The sequence below is a fragment of the Oncorhynchus masou genome, chromosome 31 (genome assembly GCF_036934945.1).
Source record: "Oncorhynchus masou masou isolate Uvic2021 chromosome 31, UVic_Omas_1.1, whole genome shotgun sequence".
NCBI lineage: Eukaryota > Metazoa > Chordata > Actinopteri > Salmoniformes > Salmonidae > Oncorhynchus > Oncorhynchus masou.
The window spans coordinates 85,545,158-85,560,845 of record NC_088242.1 but is presented as its reverse complement, the minus strand read 5'-3'; the positions used below and the strand labels follow the sequence as shown (position 1 = coordinate 85,560,845).

The 15,688-nt window shown below is 40.8% G+C and overlaps 1 protein-coding gene across 2 annotated transcripts in view; it reads left to right on the top strand.

Annotated features, from left to right (window-relative positions):
- The first annotated feature begins 6,295 nt into the window (after positions 1-6,295).
- abca7 (ATP-binding cassette, sub-family A (ABC1), member 7) overlaps positions 6,296-15,688 on the top strand; it is a 45,924-nt gene continuing 36,531 nt past the window's right edge. For both annotated transcript variants that reach the window (XM_064952346.1, XM_064952345.1), the window contains exons 1-12: positions 6,296-6,932; positions 8,936-9,038; positions 9,470-9,563; positions 10,662-10,803; positions 11,108-11,235; positions 11,397-11,518; positions 12,439-12,633; positions 13,385-13,477; positions 13,736-13,973; positions 14,236-14,375; positions 14,513-14,629; positions 14,950-15,141. In XM_064952346.1, the coding sequence (XP_064808418.1) occupies positions 8,973-9,038; positions 9,470-9,563; positions 10,662-10,803; positions 11,108-11,235; positions 11,397-11,518; positions 12,439-12,633; positions 13,385-13,477; positions 13,736-13,973; positions 14,236-14,375; positions 14,513-14,629; positions 14,950-15,141 (1,527 nt within the window). In that variant the 5' untranslated portion in view covers positions 6,296-6,932; positions 8,936-8,972. The remainder of the gene's footprint in view (positions 6,933-8,935; positions 9,039-9,469; positions 9,564-10,661; positions 10,804-11,107; positions 11,236-11,396; positions 11,519-12,438; positions 12,634-13,384; positions 13,478-13,735; positions 13,974-14,235; positions 14,376-14,512; positions 14,630-14,949; positions 15,142-15,688) is intronic.

The following is a 15,688-nucleotide window of genomic DNA, read 5'->3' as shown; positions in this document are numbered from 1 at the left end:
CAAACATAACGTTTTGCATTGTTGCCAAAAAGTTCAATTTTGGTTTCATCTGACCAGAGCACCTTCTTCCACATGTTTGGTGTGTCTCCCAGGTGGCTTGTGGCAAACTTTAAACAACACTTTTTATGGATATCTTTAAGAAATGGCTTTCTTCTTGCCACTCTTCCATAAAGGCCAGATTTGTGCAATATACGACTGATTGTTGTCCTATGGACAGAGTCTCCCACCTCAGCTGTAGATCTCTGCAGTTCATCCAGAGTGATCATGGGCCTCTTGACTGCATCTCTAATCAGTCTTCTCCTTGTATGAGCTGAAAGTTTAGAGGGACGGCCAAGTCTTGGTAGATTTGCAGTGGTCTGATACTCCTTCCATTTCAATATTATCGCTTGCACAGTGCTCCTTGGGATGTTTAAAGCTTGGGAAATCTTTTTGTATCCAAATCCGGCTTTAAACTCTTCACAACAGTATCTTGGACCTGCCTGGTGTGTTCCTTGTTCTTCATGATGCTCTCTGCACTTTTAACGGACCTCTGAGACTATCACAGTGCAGGTGCATTTATACGGAGACTTGATTACACACAGGTGGATTGTATTTATCATCATTAGTCATTTAGGTCAACATTGGATCATTCAGAGATCCTCACTGAACTTCTGGAGAGAGTTTGCTGCACTGAAAGTAAAAGGGGCTAAATAATTTTGCACGCCCAATTTTTCAGTTTTTGATTTGTTAAAAAAGTTTGAAATATCCAATAAATGTCGTTCCACTTCATGATTGTGTCCCACTTGTTGTTGATTCTTCACAAAAAAATACAGTTTTAGATCTTTATGTTTGAAGCCTGAAATGTGGCAAAAGGTCGCAAAGTTCAAGGGGGCCGAATACTTTCGCAAGGCACTGTACAATTGTCTTCCTCCACCGCTCTTTAGTTGCAGATGTGCCTCCGTTAACTTGAGTTAATGGAGAGAAGCCTTACTTAAGGAAGATATCTCTTGTTGTTTCGTGCTTCCCGCCTCATTCTATTTTGGTATTTTATTAGGATCCCCATTAGCTGTTGCAAAAGCAGCAGCTACTCTTCATGGGGTCCACACAAAACATAACACAGAACATCATTAGACAAGAACAGCTCAAGGACAGAACTACATACATTTAAAAAAAGGCACATGTAGCCTACATATCAATGCATACACAAACTTGGTCAAATAGGGGAGAGGTGTTGCTTTATCTGTTTTTTGAAACCAGGTTTGCTGTTCATTTGAGCATTATGAGATGGAAGGAAGTTCCATGCAATTAGGGCTCTATATAATACTCTACGTTTTCTTGAATTTGTTCTGGATTTGGGGACTATGAAAAGACCCATGGTGGCATGTCTGGTGGGTCAGACCTGTGTGTAAGTTGACTATGCAAACAATTTTGGGATTTTCAACACATTGTTTCTTATAAACATAAGTGATGCAGTCAGTCTCCCCTCAACTCTTAACCAAGAGAGACTGGCATGCATAGTATTTATATCAGCCCTCTGATTACATTAAGAACAAAATGTGCCACTCTGTTCTGGGCCAGCTGCAGCATAACTAGGTCTTTCCTTGCAGCACTGGACCACACGACTGGACAATAATCAAGATTAGACAAAACTGGAGCCTGCAGAACTTGCTTTTTGTAGTGTGGTGTCAAAAAAGCAGAGCATCTCTTCTTTCTTTCTTTTTACGGCTAGACAATGTCATTGACTAACATGCACGTCAACTGGCGACTAAATGAGTTTTAAATTATTACACTGTATCTCTGAACGGTGTACTATTAAAATGCTGAAAGATGTATTTTGCATGCCATTCCCTATTCCCATTTCAGTGCCTGGAAGAATTCTTAACGTTGACTTCTGTATTTGCAGAATCAAAGGTAACTTTTAGCGTTAGATATGTTTTTAATGACTGCAGTTTTGGATGTTTTATTAAATTTGATCTATCCCTGGCAATTGCCATTGTTTATTGATTATGGACTGGGGATATGTGTGACTAAACCTCTAATGGTATTGTGTGATATGTCTTGTTGCTCTACCTCTACAGGTGTTATATTTAACTGAACAAGTTCCACAGACATGTGACTAACAGAAATGGAATAATGTGTCCCTGAACAAAGGGAGGGGAGGGGGGGGGGGTCAAAACCAAAAGTAACAGTCAGTATCTGGTGTGGCCACCAGCTGCATTAAGTACTGCAGTGCATATCCTCATGGACCGCACCAGATTTGCCAGTTCTTGCTGTGAGATGTTACTCCCCTCTTCCACCAAGGCACCTGCAAGTTCCCGGACATTTATGAGTGGAACTGCCCTCACCCTCCGATCCAACAGGTCCCAGCCGTGCTCAATGGGATTGAGATACGGGCTTTTCGCTGGCCATGGCAGAACACTGACATTCCTGTCTTGCAGGAAATCACGCACAGAACGAGTAGTATGGCTGGTGGCATTGTCATGCTGTAGGGTCATGTCAGGATGAGCCTGCAGGAAGGGTACCACATAAGGGAGGAGGATGTCTTCCCTGTAACGCACAGCATTGAGATTGCCTACAATGACAACAAGCTCAGTCCAATGATGCTGTGACACACCGCTCCACACCATGACGGACCCTCCATCTCCAAATCGATCACGCTCCAGAGTACAGGCATCGGCTCATTCCTTCGACGATGAATCCGAACAATCACCCCTGGTGAGACAAAACCGCGACTCGTCAGTGAATAGCACTTTTTGACAGTCCTGTCTGGTCCAGCGACGGTGGGTTTGTGTCGGTGATGTCCTGCCTTACAGCAGGCCCACAAACCCTCAGTCCAGCCACTCTCAGCCTATTGCGGACAGTCTGAGCACTGATGGAGGGATTGTGCGTTCCTGCTGTAACTCAGGCAGTTGTTATTGCCATCCTGTACCTGTCCGCAGGCGTGATGTTTGGATGTACCGATCCTGTGCTGGTGCTGTTACACGTGGTCTGCCACTGCGAGGACGATCTGCTGTCCGTTCTGTCTCCCTGTAGCGCTGTCTTAGGCGTCTCACTTTATGGACATTGCAATTTATTGCCTTGGCCACATCTGCAGTCCTCATGCCTCCTTGCAGCATGCCTAAGGCACGTTCACACAGATGAGCAGGGACCCTGGGCGTCTTTCTTTTGCTGTTTTTCAGAGTCAGTAGAAAGGCCTATTTAGTGTCTTAAGTTTTCATAACTGTGACCTTAATTGCCTACCGTCTATAAGCTGTTAGTGTCTTAACGACCGTTCCACAGGGGAATGTTCATTCATTGTTTATGGTTCATTGAACAAGCATGGGAAACAGTGTTAAAACCCTTTACAATGAGGATCTGTGAAGTTATTTGGATTTTTATGAATTGTCTTTGAAAGACAGGGTCCTGAAAAAGGGCAGTTTCTTTTTTTGCCGAGCTTATAAGGGCACACAATAGCAAAACATTGCGGAATAGTGAACTAAATATGTTGATGAATATTGAATCCACTTTTGAAATCAGTTATTGCAGTACCAACTATTTTTAGTGTACAGAATTCCTGTTGAAGAATGTGTATGCAATATGTCATAACTGTTTGTTTGTTTGATAAGAAGGTGTCTAAAAAACAGTGTTGGGCTATTTGTTATACTGCCTTATTCTATACCTAAAATTACCTCTACTTTTTTCTGTTATTGAGTAGTAGTAGTCGATCTTGTGTAACACTGCCTGTCATACTCCTGGCCAATCAGCTTCATTTGTGTGCCAAAATAGAGGTAGAATTGGCTATGCCATTAACCCTCAAAGTTCCAGGATTAGGGGGACAATGGCAGCCATATTGATCAGGGATAAATCCAAACCAGTCTAATTGGAATGAATGGCAGTCATCATCTTGATTTTACTTATGCAGGAAGATAAAAGTAAGGAATGTAATATATCAGAAATTGTGTAATAGAATTATTGACAACATAAAATATTGTCATATAATTATAAATAGAATTTATAGAGGTTTTAAACACACTTTCTGTATAGAACCCCAAAACTATTTTCAGCCAATTGAGAAAGAGATGTACTATCTCGATTTAAAAAAAAAAAAGCTAAAACAATCTACTTTTTAATCTCTGGTGATCCTGCAAAATTTTGGAAAACAGTAAATGCACTGAAGAGTACACATTCCTCTTCCCTGCTTAAGAAAGTTAGGTCTGACTCTGTCAACATAATTGAGAAGAATTGGATAACTGATGCTTTTAATCATAATTTTATCTCGCCAGGCTTTTTGTTTGAGAGAAACTGGGGTTTAATTGACCTTGGTCAGTCAATCGACTGCTCTTCCCTCTTCCAGCCTCTAGCTGACTCAACAGTTAACCCCTCAACTTCTAGTTCTAGTAAATCACTGTTTTCTGTGATGTGCTCGATGCCTTGCTTAAGATTTATGTAAATAATAATAATAATAATCCATTGGGGCACATATGATTGATCCATTTTTGCTGCAGCTCTGCCCCCGATTGCTGAATCATTAACCCATATTTTTAACCTGACGATCATATCTGCTACTATCCCCAAAGTTGGAAGGTGGCCCATGTACTCCCCCTTCACAAAGGTGGTGGCCTAAATAATTATCACTCTTTCTACTTTCTTGCCTAGCTAAAATATTAGACTCCTTGATTCATTCTCAGCTAAGATATTTATTATCTTTGAAATTTATTCTAAATGTACAGCAGTTGGGTTTTAGACCAGGTCATAGCACTATCTCTGCTGTGTTCCTAGTTCTAAATGATGTATGGATAAAAGGCAACGTTTTTCTGCCCTCTTCATTGACCTGTCAAAGGCTTTCGATACTGTTTGTCACTCACTGCTTAATTCAGAGGCTTTTGACCTGGTTGAACTCAATGTGTATCTACTGATGGTGTTAAATCAGGTTTCCTGGATATTAAGAAATGTGTCCTGTAGAGGTTGATTTCTGGGTCCTGTACTTTTTACTGTTTACATAAGTCTGTCTTGTTAGTCTGTAAAAATTGTAACTTGTACTTGACGATGACACTTGTGTATGCTTTTGCCCACATGGTTAACCAGGCTCTATCTAAACTGCAGTCTGCCTTCATTGTATTACAGAACAACTTTATTGACCTGAAATTAGTATTGAATGCAGGTAAAACTATGTATATGTTCTCTAGAGCGTTTAAAATAACTTATTTAAGCATATGTACTTTGGATTGTGTCCATGTTGATCGTGTCCCTGCTTACAAATATCTTGATATATGAAAAGGTGTCTTTTAAAAGCATATTGATGAGTTAGTTAAGAAACTAAGAATAAAAATGGGCTTCTATAGGTCCTGCCTCTCGCTAAATAGTAGAAAGCAGATTATTCAGTCGACGTTCCTATCTTTCATATATATGAACGCAGCTACTTCTTCATAAAAGCAGTTAGATACAGTGTCATAGCGCGCTGCGCTTTATTACGGGCAACAATTTTAGTACTCCTCGCTGCATTCTCTACCAGAAAGTTGGTTGACCCTCTTTGATGTCACGTAGGTTGATACATTGCTATGTTTGAATTTATAAAGCCCTTTTACAAAAAGTCCCACTGTACCTAATATCTTTACTAAACTTTAGACATATGAGTTACCACACCCGGTCTCAGGGATGGTTAACTCTGGAAATTCTTTTAGTCTCTACTGATTTAGGTAAATCAGCTTTTAGTGTTCTTGTTCCACAAATAAGGTGCAATCTTCAAAATGTTCTTAAATGTGACGTTTTGGTGCCTCTAGGGTAATTCAGAAAGCTGACTGAGGACCTTTATTACTGATGAATGTGTTTTTTTTTTGCTTGCGTTTTGTATTTATATTGATGTGTTTCTGTAATTTGTTTAATTCAGGCTGATCTGTAAAAGAGACCTTGGTCTCAGTTTTACTCCCTGATCAAAATTAAGTTAAAAATAATGTATATTGCCTCTAAAATATTTGTAAACCGCCTATACATGTCTCAATTTTAGTTTTGAAATGTTGGGTTATATTGCTTTATTCTACACCTAAAAATGTATTCCCCTACCCTTTTCTTGTTATTATTATGTAATAGTTTTTGAAAAATTATTATTATAATTTTGTTTTATATAATGTAGAAAAGTCTGTATACATACAAGACGTACACAACTAGACAATGATAACATATGCTAGGGGATACAACAAACTACAGATTATACAAAGACCTTAAAAGAAGCACACATTGATTGCTTTAACAGCTTTCTTATTAGAAGAATGTTGAATGGTCTTAATGTACTGCTCGAATTCCTTATAGAAAACACAGAATTGTTTTTTTATTAGTGAATTTACATTTATGAATATGACATTTTCCCATTAGCACAATTAGATTTATGAGGGAGAATTGTTTTTCTTTATCTTTATTATGGTTAAGGAAACCGAACGGCACATTCTCCCATTAAAAAAAAACAAAAGTCAACAAGAATATTAACAATTATAAAACTGTAAATATCTTTCCATAATTGTTTTACATGTAGACAATGCCAAGATAAATGCGAAACTGTTTCTAGATGCTCAACACAAAAAGTGCAATCAATGTTAATGTATTGTTTGTTTCTTCAGGTAATGATTCGCAGGGTAATACTTGTGGATCATTCTGAAAGAGACCATTATTATGTAGTAGTAATCGACCTTGTGTAACACTGTACGTGTCATACTCCTGGCCAATCAACTTCATGTGTGTACCAAAATAGCGGTAGAATTGACGGTGTTGCAACCAATGAGACAGGAAACCGGTTTCTGTAACCTCTGTCATAATCCTCCTTTAGCCAATAAACATCCACCAGTGGGCGTGCAGCCTGTAGATTTGATCTCCAATTACAAATACATGAGCTACACACACACAGTTTACGTCAATGCGGTACCGAAAATACTTATTTGGTACATATACACTGATAAATAGGAATATTCTCTTTCATGCGAAAGGTGAGCCTATTATATTATTGTCCTGGGATGCATCTCTTTCGGCTAAATTACCTAATTTAGTCCTTAATACTGCGTAGGCTGCTTTATCCCAAACACGTTAGCATCACTTTGGGAGAAGAGCATGTACAATTGTTATATTCTGCCCATTTTTGTAGCTATGTTAACGTGTAAAACCAGTCATTTATTTTAATGTTACATAATTATTTATCTGCTTTTATAGTTTTTTTAACAAACATTTTTGCTGACTTGTTTGAATGAATAATACTGGTATATAGCCCTGTAAATGATTACATTTAATTTAGTTATAATTTGATTAAGACCTTTTAATTGGAATTTAATTCATTAGTAATGAACGTGTTAGCCTACATTTGCGTGATCGCTGTGTAGCATTGCCTGGTATGGCATGTTGTTGACATACGTTCTTTCTCAGGTGTGTAGCCCAAATTGTGTGAAATGTTGAGAATACTTTCAAAATATGTTGTCATCCATTGTCAAACATTTAGTAATGTCTCTCTTATTCATTTTAGGGTGCAGTATTTAATTTGAGCCCAGGTCAGTTAATATTCTCTATGGGGGTAGACCAGGTTGCTTTTATTAGGCCTATTTGTCTTCCGACCTCTAGTCAAATCAACTTTCAAATCAAATTTCAAATCAAATTTATTTAGAAAGCCCTTCTTACATCAGCTGATATCTCAACGTGCTGTACAGAAACCCAGCCTAAAACCCCAAACCGCAAGCAATGCACGGCCCTAGAAAGGCCAGAACCTAGGAAGAACCCTACAGAGGAACCAGGCTATGAGGGGTGGCCAGTCCTCTTCTGGCTGTGCGGGGTGGAGATTATAACAGAACATGGCCAAGCTGTTTTAATGTACATAGATGACCAGCAGGGTCAAATAATAATAATCACAGTGGTTGTCGAGGGTGCAACAGGTCAGCACTTCAGGAGTAAATGTCAGTTGGCTTTTCATAGCCAGTCATTCAGAGTATCTCTACCGCTCCTGCTGTCTCTAGAGAGTTGAAAACAGCAGGTCTGAGACAGGTAGGTGAACAGGTCAGGGTTCAATAGAGTATCTCTCTCTCTCTACTAGTGTCATTCATCCAGGCCCCATCTGGGTTCTCAATTGAATTGTGTTTGATATAGTCAATTCCATGTCTGACATCAGCCTTACCATTTTGATCTGGTTGTTGTGGAGGTGTTTAAAGAAAAGGAACTTATTGAGCATGTATTGTATTCATTTATTTGCACATTATGATAGTGAGCATGTTATAAAGGTTTACTGTGGATAAAGTGCATCGTTGTACACAGATGAATGCACACATAATAGCTTGGCACTAGGGATAGGCCTATGAAATATGAGTGAGGGGAATTTGCAAGTGAAATCACACTTGTTTGCTGGTGAATTCATTTAGATGACATAATGCTGTTTATCAACAAATGATAAGACGTGGAAGCATTTGTTGAGCAAAAGTTAATTTAGAAATCTCAATCACATAAACCAATTGGGATAATGAGGATTGCAGGATCAACCTAGGGGGAGTCCTGAGCAGATTAATGTTTTCTCCTCTGTGACATAATAGCATAGTACCCTCATCTTCATGCTATTTCATTGTTTTTGTTAAATATTTATCCCACATTAGATGACATTACTCAAAGTTTTCCAACTGAAGCTACACTGCATCTGTGAAGTACAGATGTTTGTTAAAAGAGATTGTTTATTGTCTGGGTTAAGCTAGCCTGTCGTGATCTATCAGTGTCTTAAGACTCCCTGTGAGGATGTGGAACTTACAGGACGGTGTGCTCCCGTCTGCACCTGAATTAGCCATGTACTGTGGCAATAAGGAATATGTTAAGATAACAAATATCCCAATTTTTCTGCTAATTTTACATTTCCAAGTCGAGGTGCTCACACTGCTGCTGTTTAGTTCATTTTCTTTGGTCAGAAAATACTTTTTAGTCGAGACACAGGTAACCAACTGCTCTCCCTCATGTTTTGTTCCTATAGTGCTGCACTATGGCTTGGTAGCACCTTGCAGCACAACATGGGGATCGGGACTCAGCTCTTGCTCCTGCTCTGGAAGAACATCACTTACCGCAGGAGGAACAAGGTGGGAACTGAACTGGCACGTGTTCAGTGGTGTAGCAGTAGTTGGCCTTACATCACATTAACAGATGAAATTAGGATATTAAGAGGCAACATGTCTCTATGTACCACCATTTATAAAGAGACAGCATGTCTCAATGTACCACTTGTTATAAAGAGCAAACATGTATGTGTGTACCACTTATGTAAAGCCAACACGTCTCTATGTACCACTTCCGATTCTAATGTTCCTATTGACCATGTCCCCTTTAAAAATCATGAATGAAATTGATATCCATGATGTAACCTCACAAACTAATTAGGCCTTTTTGACCATTAAGCTACAGGTGCAATCTGTTGTCTTAAGACTCCTAACATAAGGCAGGCATCAAAGGCAGTGGTAGCTACTAGCCACTATTAGCCTAATGTGTGTGATGATGTAATCCCTCCCTCCAGGTCCAGTTGATTATCGAGCTGGTCTGGCCTCTGTTCCTCTTCCTCATCCTCATCTCAGTGCGTCACTCTCATCCTCCCTACAAACAGAGCCAATGTGAGTGCCCATCAGTCAGTCTACTCTTGTGTTGACAGTGTTGCTCTTGTGTCGACTGCCTACCAGCTCTGCTGTAACACACAGGTTAAGCTCTTCCTCCCTGCCTCAGAAATTTCCAGCCAACCATATAAGCTGATTAGCTAGGTGAGAGTGATTCTGGGTGCCACCAGACTTTTTCCGGCCTGTTCTGCTCTTGACCGTCTTGCTTATTTGTGGATTCTTGTCATGCAGTGTGTCAATTTCACGGTGATAACATTGTATGTATTTTAGCTCAATCTCAGTGTTTACATTTGTCCATGGTTCACATCATGACTGGTTGCCTCTCACATGAATCCTATCAGTCTTGAGACACCAGCAAAAATGGGCTTTAAATGTATCTGTTTGACCTAGATAGTTTGTGTATGTATTGATATGTAGGCTGCGTGTGCCTTTTTTTTAATTGTTTTTTTAAAAATTTAGTTCTGTCTTTGAGCTGTTCTTGTCTATTTTGTTTTGTGTGGACCCCAGGAAGAGTAGCAGCTGCTTTTGCAACAGCTAATGGGGATCCTAATAAAATAGCAAATAAATGTATCTGCATGTCCAGCCCTTATATTTAGCCTCACAATGAAGTGGTTTACCCTTTTCTTTTCAGGACAACCAGGGCACCAAGTAGAACACAACACAATTTGACATAAACAGTTGCATTCATGAGCTGTATTGACAAATGTCAATAAAAATAAGGTTAGCCAAAGCAAAAACCTGATAGAAATGAATGTATATGAAAGCTGTAAGTAAAGAAATTGTTTTCTCAGTGGGAAATTAATAATTAATATCCAACTTGTCAGTGACAACTGTGTGGTGAATTTGAAAGCAGCTATGTGCGATTCTGCTCGTCTGTAGTTCAAACACACAATGTTTAAAAGGGGTTTGAAGGTGGGACTCATTGGATTAACCATGTTCTGACAGACATCTCAGAGATGAGGCCAATCTTACTGTGTTGAAAGGAGTGTGATTATTACACACATCAAAATCTATCACAGGAACTGGGCAAAAGTTTAACAGTGTTTTGCATGTCTCAGGCCAATCCCACAGCTAACGTGTGTGTGTTTGTAATTCCAGGTCATTTCCCCAACAAGGCACTTCCCTCAGCAGGCACTCTGCCATGGGTTCAGGGGATCATCTGCAACATCAACAACCCCTGTTTCCACAACCCCACTCAGGGGGAGACCCCAGGGCGGGTGGGCAACTTTGACAACTCCATGTGGGTGTACTGCAGTGTATTTGTGTGTGGCCAAAGAACTTAATTGGTGGTTGTTGAACATTAGGGATTTGGGCCAGTTCTGTTTTCAATGTGTTGATAAAAGTGTTCTAAACCAGATAATGTGATACAATTAAAGTAAATGATTTAGGGCATGTGTTGGAACCAGAACATTTCAACATGTTTATTTTTTATTTAAACTGAATTGGAGTTGACTTCCAACCCTACTGCATGCCACTGAGTTTGTATAACAACCAATCCATAAATCTGTTTTTATCTCACCCCAAGTGTTTTTTTCCTTCTGCAGACTCTCTCGACTCTTAGTGGACTCCCAGACCATCCTGTCCTACAGTGGCAACCAGACAGCCTTCTCTGGCTTTCAGGACCTTCTAGATACTATACGGAGACTTGGAGAGAGGCCAGGCGCCTGGCCAAGTATGTGGCTGTCTTGAGACTGAATACGGATCAGAGCATTGTAGTCCGCAAATTCTCTTTGTGGATTGTCTCAAACAGGAGAAAACAATGAAATGTCTGTCTGTCTGTGCTATTTTGTTGTCCTGTTATGTCCTGATTCATGTTTTTTGTTTGCGTTATAGATCTTCCTGTGGGAGAATACCTGCGAGCCAATCAGACTTTCTCCAACTTTCTCCTGACCAATGGCAGCCTGTCTCCCTCTGCCCTAGACCAGCTGTTCAGGGCTCGCCTGAACTTTCAGGTGGTAAGCACTGCAGTAAACCACACGTTGACTCCCAGTCAGGATAAAAGTATCTCATGAGTTCAACCAAGGTAGTATATGCACAGAAAAAAACACTAATTGAATCAGCTGTGAACATGAACCTGACTATATACACGCCAACTTACATTATTTAGCAGGCAGTCCAGAGCAACTTACAGTAGTGAGTGTATACAATTTCATAATGGTCCCTCATGGAAATCAAACCTACAACCCTGAAGTTGCAAGCGCCATTCTCAACCAACTGAGCCACATGGGACCACTTGTTTTACATCTGTGTCTTTGGGTATCTTCTTGACCTCATGTATCTCTCTGGACAAAAGGAATACCTACAGTATGTAAGAATGCTGTTCATTGGCTATAGCTCAGCCTTCAACACCATAGTACCCTCCAAGCTCATCATCAAGCTCGGGGACCTGGGTCTGAACCCCGCCCTGTGCAACTTGGTCCTAGACTTCCTGACGGGCCGCCCCCAGGTGGTGAAGGTAGGAAACAAAACCTCCCCTTCGCTGATCCTCAACACAGGGGCCCCACAAGGGCGAGGTCTGTACAGGTGAATCAAAGCTGGGACTGAGAGACTGATAAACAGCTTCTATCTGAAGGCCATCAGACTGTTAAATAGCCATCACTAACCGGCTACCAATTGGTTACTCAACCTCCCACCTTAGAGGCTGCTACCCTATGTAGACATGGAATCACTGGCCACCTTAATAATGGAACACTAGTCACTTTTAATAATGTTTGCATATTTACTAATTTCATATGTATCTACTGTATTTTAGTCAATGCCTCTCCCGGCATTGCTCGTTCTCGTGCACTCTTGGAGCTAGGAACACAGCATTTCGCTACACCCGCATTAACATCTGCTAAATATGTGTATGTGACCAATACGATTTGATTTGTAGGTGTCTCTGGCAGGCACTGGGGTGATGCTGAAGGACATTGTGTGCAATGCCACTGTGCTGAGCCAGTTCCTCACTGTAGATCAAGAGGATTCTATGGCAGAGCTGCAGAGCCAGCTCTGTGCCATCCCAGCCGACACCCTGCAGCAAGCAGAGCAGCTCTTCCTCTCCCAGCTGGACTTCAGCAAGTTCTTCACGGTCCGTTGAGGTCGCACACTCTCTGTCCGTGGCTGTTCATGTTGTTTTGAAAGGAAAAATATATTGCTGTTTTCCTATCGAAGTGCATGTAAATTAACTTGTACAAAAATATTCAGCCACTCTTGGAGGAAAATGTATTTTTCAATGGGTCCCATAGTATGTCTGCTTGCTCTTTTATAGATTAATTCTACCTGACAACAGGTGCTTATTATTGTCTTCCAAGAATCAAGTACTGTATGCATGAAGTTAATAAATTAACTGCGTGTCATGTTCTTAGCTGTGAACAAGCTAAGAGCATCTGTCTATCAACCTTGCAAAAGACTCTTTAGTTACAGGGACTACATTAAAGTGCTTACTAAATATGCACTCAATTCACAGTAGCAGTGGAAAATAATAGTCTGGCCTATATAATCCACTGAATTCTATAAGAAATGTGGAGTAAATTGCTTGTTCAGTTTGGCCATTTACTTTTGGATAAGATTATTATATGAGCGGACCCTCTGCAATTATGTGGCTTTAATTAGAAATGTTTAGGTGAGCTCAATTAATTTGTATTGGGGAATACAACTGTTTGAAGGTTTTTAGAAAGCTAATTTACTATAGCATTTGTGCTAATGTAGCATTATACTCTTAACACCAACATAGAATATCATTGCACACAATAGAATCTCCAATCTTCAGAGTCTCTAGATGTGGACAACAGATCGAGCTAAATCCTAAGGTTAATCCTGGCTCTCCTTTCCTTCCTCAGAGAGACAGACTGAGGGCCAACGCCGGTGACCTCCGGATCATCAGTCAAGCGGTCACCTCCGTGTCCAAGGAGTTGGCAGTACTCATGGATGACGTAAGAATACCATCTTCTATTCTTTTTTATATCTCTTAGGTAAATGAGAATGAGATATTTCTGTAATTAGCCGTTCAAGCTTGAATACCTGCCTTGATAGCTTTGTGACACTGCCTAAAACACATTCTCACTCAGTAGTAGCAAAACTATGCTTCACACCTGCCTGCAGGAAAATCCATTAATGTTGCATCTCTCCTCTTTCTTCGCTCTCTCCTTTCTTTTTCCTCTTCTCTCTTACTTGCGCTTTTCCCCCGCTAGCTGTCCTCTCTTGCTAGCTTTAGGGAGTTGAACTCGGAGCTGCGTCTGCTCTCGCCAGAGAACCGTTCGACCCTGCCGCGGGAGAGCTTCAGGGCCTTCTCCAGGATTATGTGTGGGCACCCTGAGGTGGGCGGCGAGAGGATCCCTTCACTCAACTGGTACGAGGACAATGACATCAAGTCATTCCTGGGCAAGAACGGCACCGAGGACAACGACATGGAAAAGGACAATGTCACCAGTGAGAGAGAGATTTCAAAGTTCACTTGATATCTATAGGGTTTATGTGTGATGGCATTAGCTAATACTAATGAAAATCAAAACTAGCATGACTGTAGATCATCTCGGATGAAAGGGGATTTGATAATTAGATTGACATGTGTTTTCTTCTTTTTGGATGGAGGTTGAATTGATGTACGTTCAAAAGGTGTATTGTTTAGAATAAGTGGTGAGCTGATGAGCCGACAACCTACCTAACATGGGTGTTGTGTTGGTTCTCCCAGCCCCGTACTGTAAAAGCTTGATCCAGAGCCTGGAGTCCAACCCACTGTCTCGCATCGTGTGGAGAGGTATCAAGCCCCTGTTCATTGGCAAACTGCTGTACACACCAGACACCCCTGCCGTACGAGACGTCATGAAAGAGGTACATCAAGCCTCTTGTCTTTTCACACCCATTCGCTCTGTATTTATTGTTTATCCAATTTTCTCTTTGATCTGTAACAACAAAAAAATAATTCAATATTTTCGGTTTTCTTCTATGATCCCTGTCTTCACTCGTAGGTGAACAAGACCTTCCAGGACCTGCAGGTCCTAGAGGAGCTGAATGGTGCCTGGATGGAGGTAGCACCTGGTATCAAGACCTACATGGAGAGTAGTGTGGAGATACAGCTGCTGCAGGTACTGCACACATTAAAAATGCCAACAAACCTGGGAAGGTCTTGATTAAGAAAATGTCATCGTGAATACTGTGTGGCTATAGCTATGACATCTCAACCAAAGTGCATGGTCACTATTATTGTATGTTGTGTATATGAAGAGCCTACTGTAAACATTGCTTAAGTGCCAAGTAGTCCATACCATAGGACCCAGCAAGCCAGAACTTCTAGAAATTAGAGCCTCCCTGGTGAGAGTGGTACTATTTCTAGTCTGGCCTTCGCCATTGAAATCCTCCTCATTTGGCAGCTTTGGCCAATCGTGTCACTTCTTCTGTGTGACAGGATCTGCTGAGGCGACCGGAGGTGGCTGTGTTGGTTAATCTGCAGCTGGAGAACACTTCCTGGACAGCCAAGCGCATTGCCCGCTTCCTGTCCACGCCCAAAGAACCCAGGAAAGAAGGAGCGCCCCTTACCTGGCTGGACGTGTACTCCGACCTGAACAACACCATCACCACTCTGGCTCAAGTTACCCAGGTAGCTACCCCTCCTCCTACTGAACCATCTATGCTGCGTATTGTAGATTGGTGATCACCAACCCTGGTTCTGAAGAGCTTGTCATGATTAGTGTAACTTTTACTTAACCGTTAATTAGTCTAATTAGTTTAGTTGTTCTACCCCTGAATTAAAGTCCTCATTGGCATTGTGTCTGAGTTAGCTTCACTAGTCTACAGTTGTGGTTTCAAATCAAATTGTATTTGTCACAATCACATGGTTAGCAGATGTTAATGCAAGTGTAGCGTAATGCTTGTGCTTCTAGTTCTGACAGTGCAGTAATAACCAATGAGTAATCTAACCTAACAATTCCACAACTACTACCTTATACACACAAGTGTAAAGGGATAAAGAATATGTACATAAAGAGATATGAATGAGTGATGGTACAGAATGGCATAGGCAAGATGCAGTAGATGGTATCGAGTACAGTATATACTCATGAGATGAGTAATGTAGAGTATGTAACCATTATATTAAGTGGCATTGGTTAAAGTGGCTAGTGATACATTGTTTACATTTTACATTA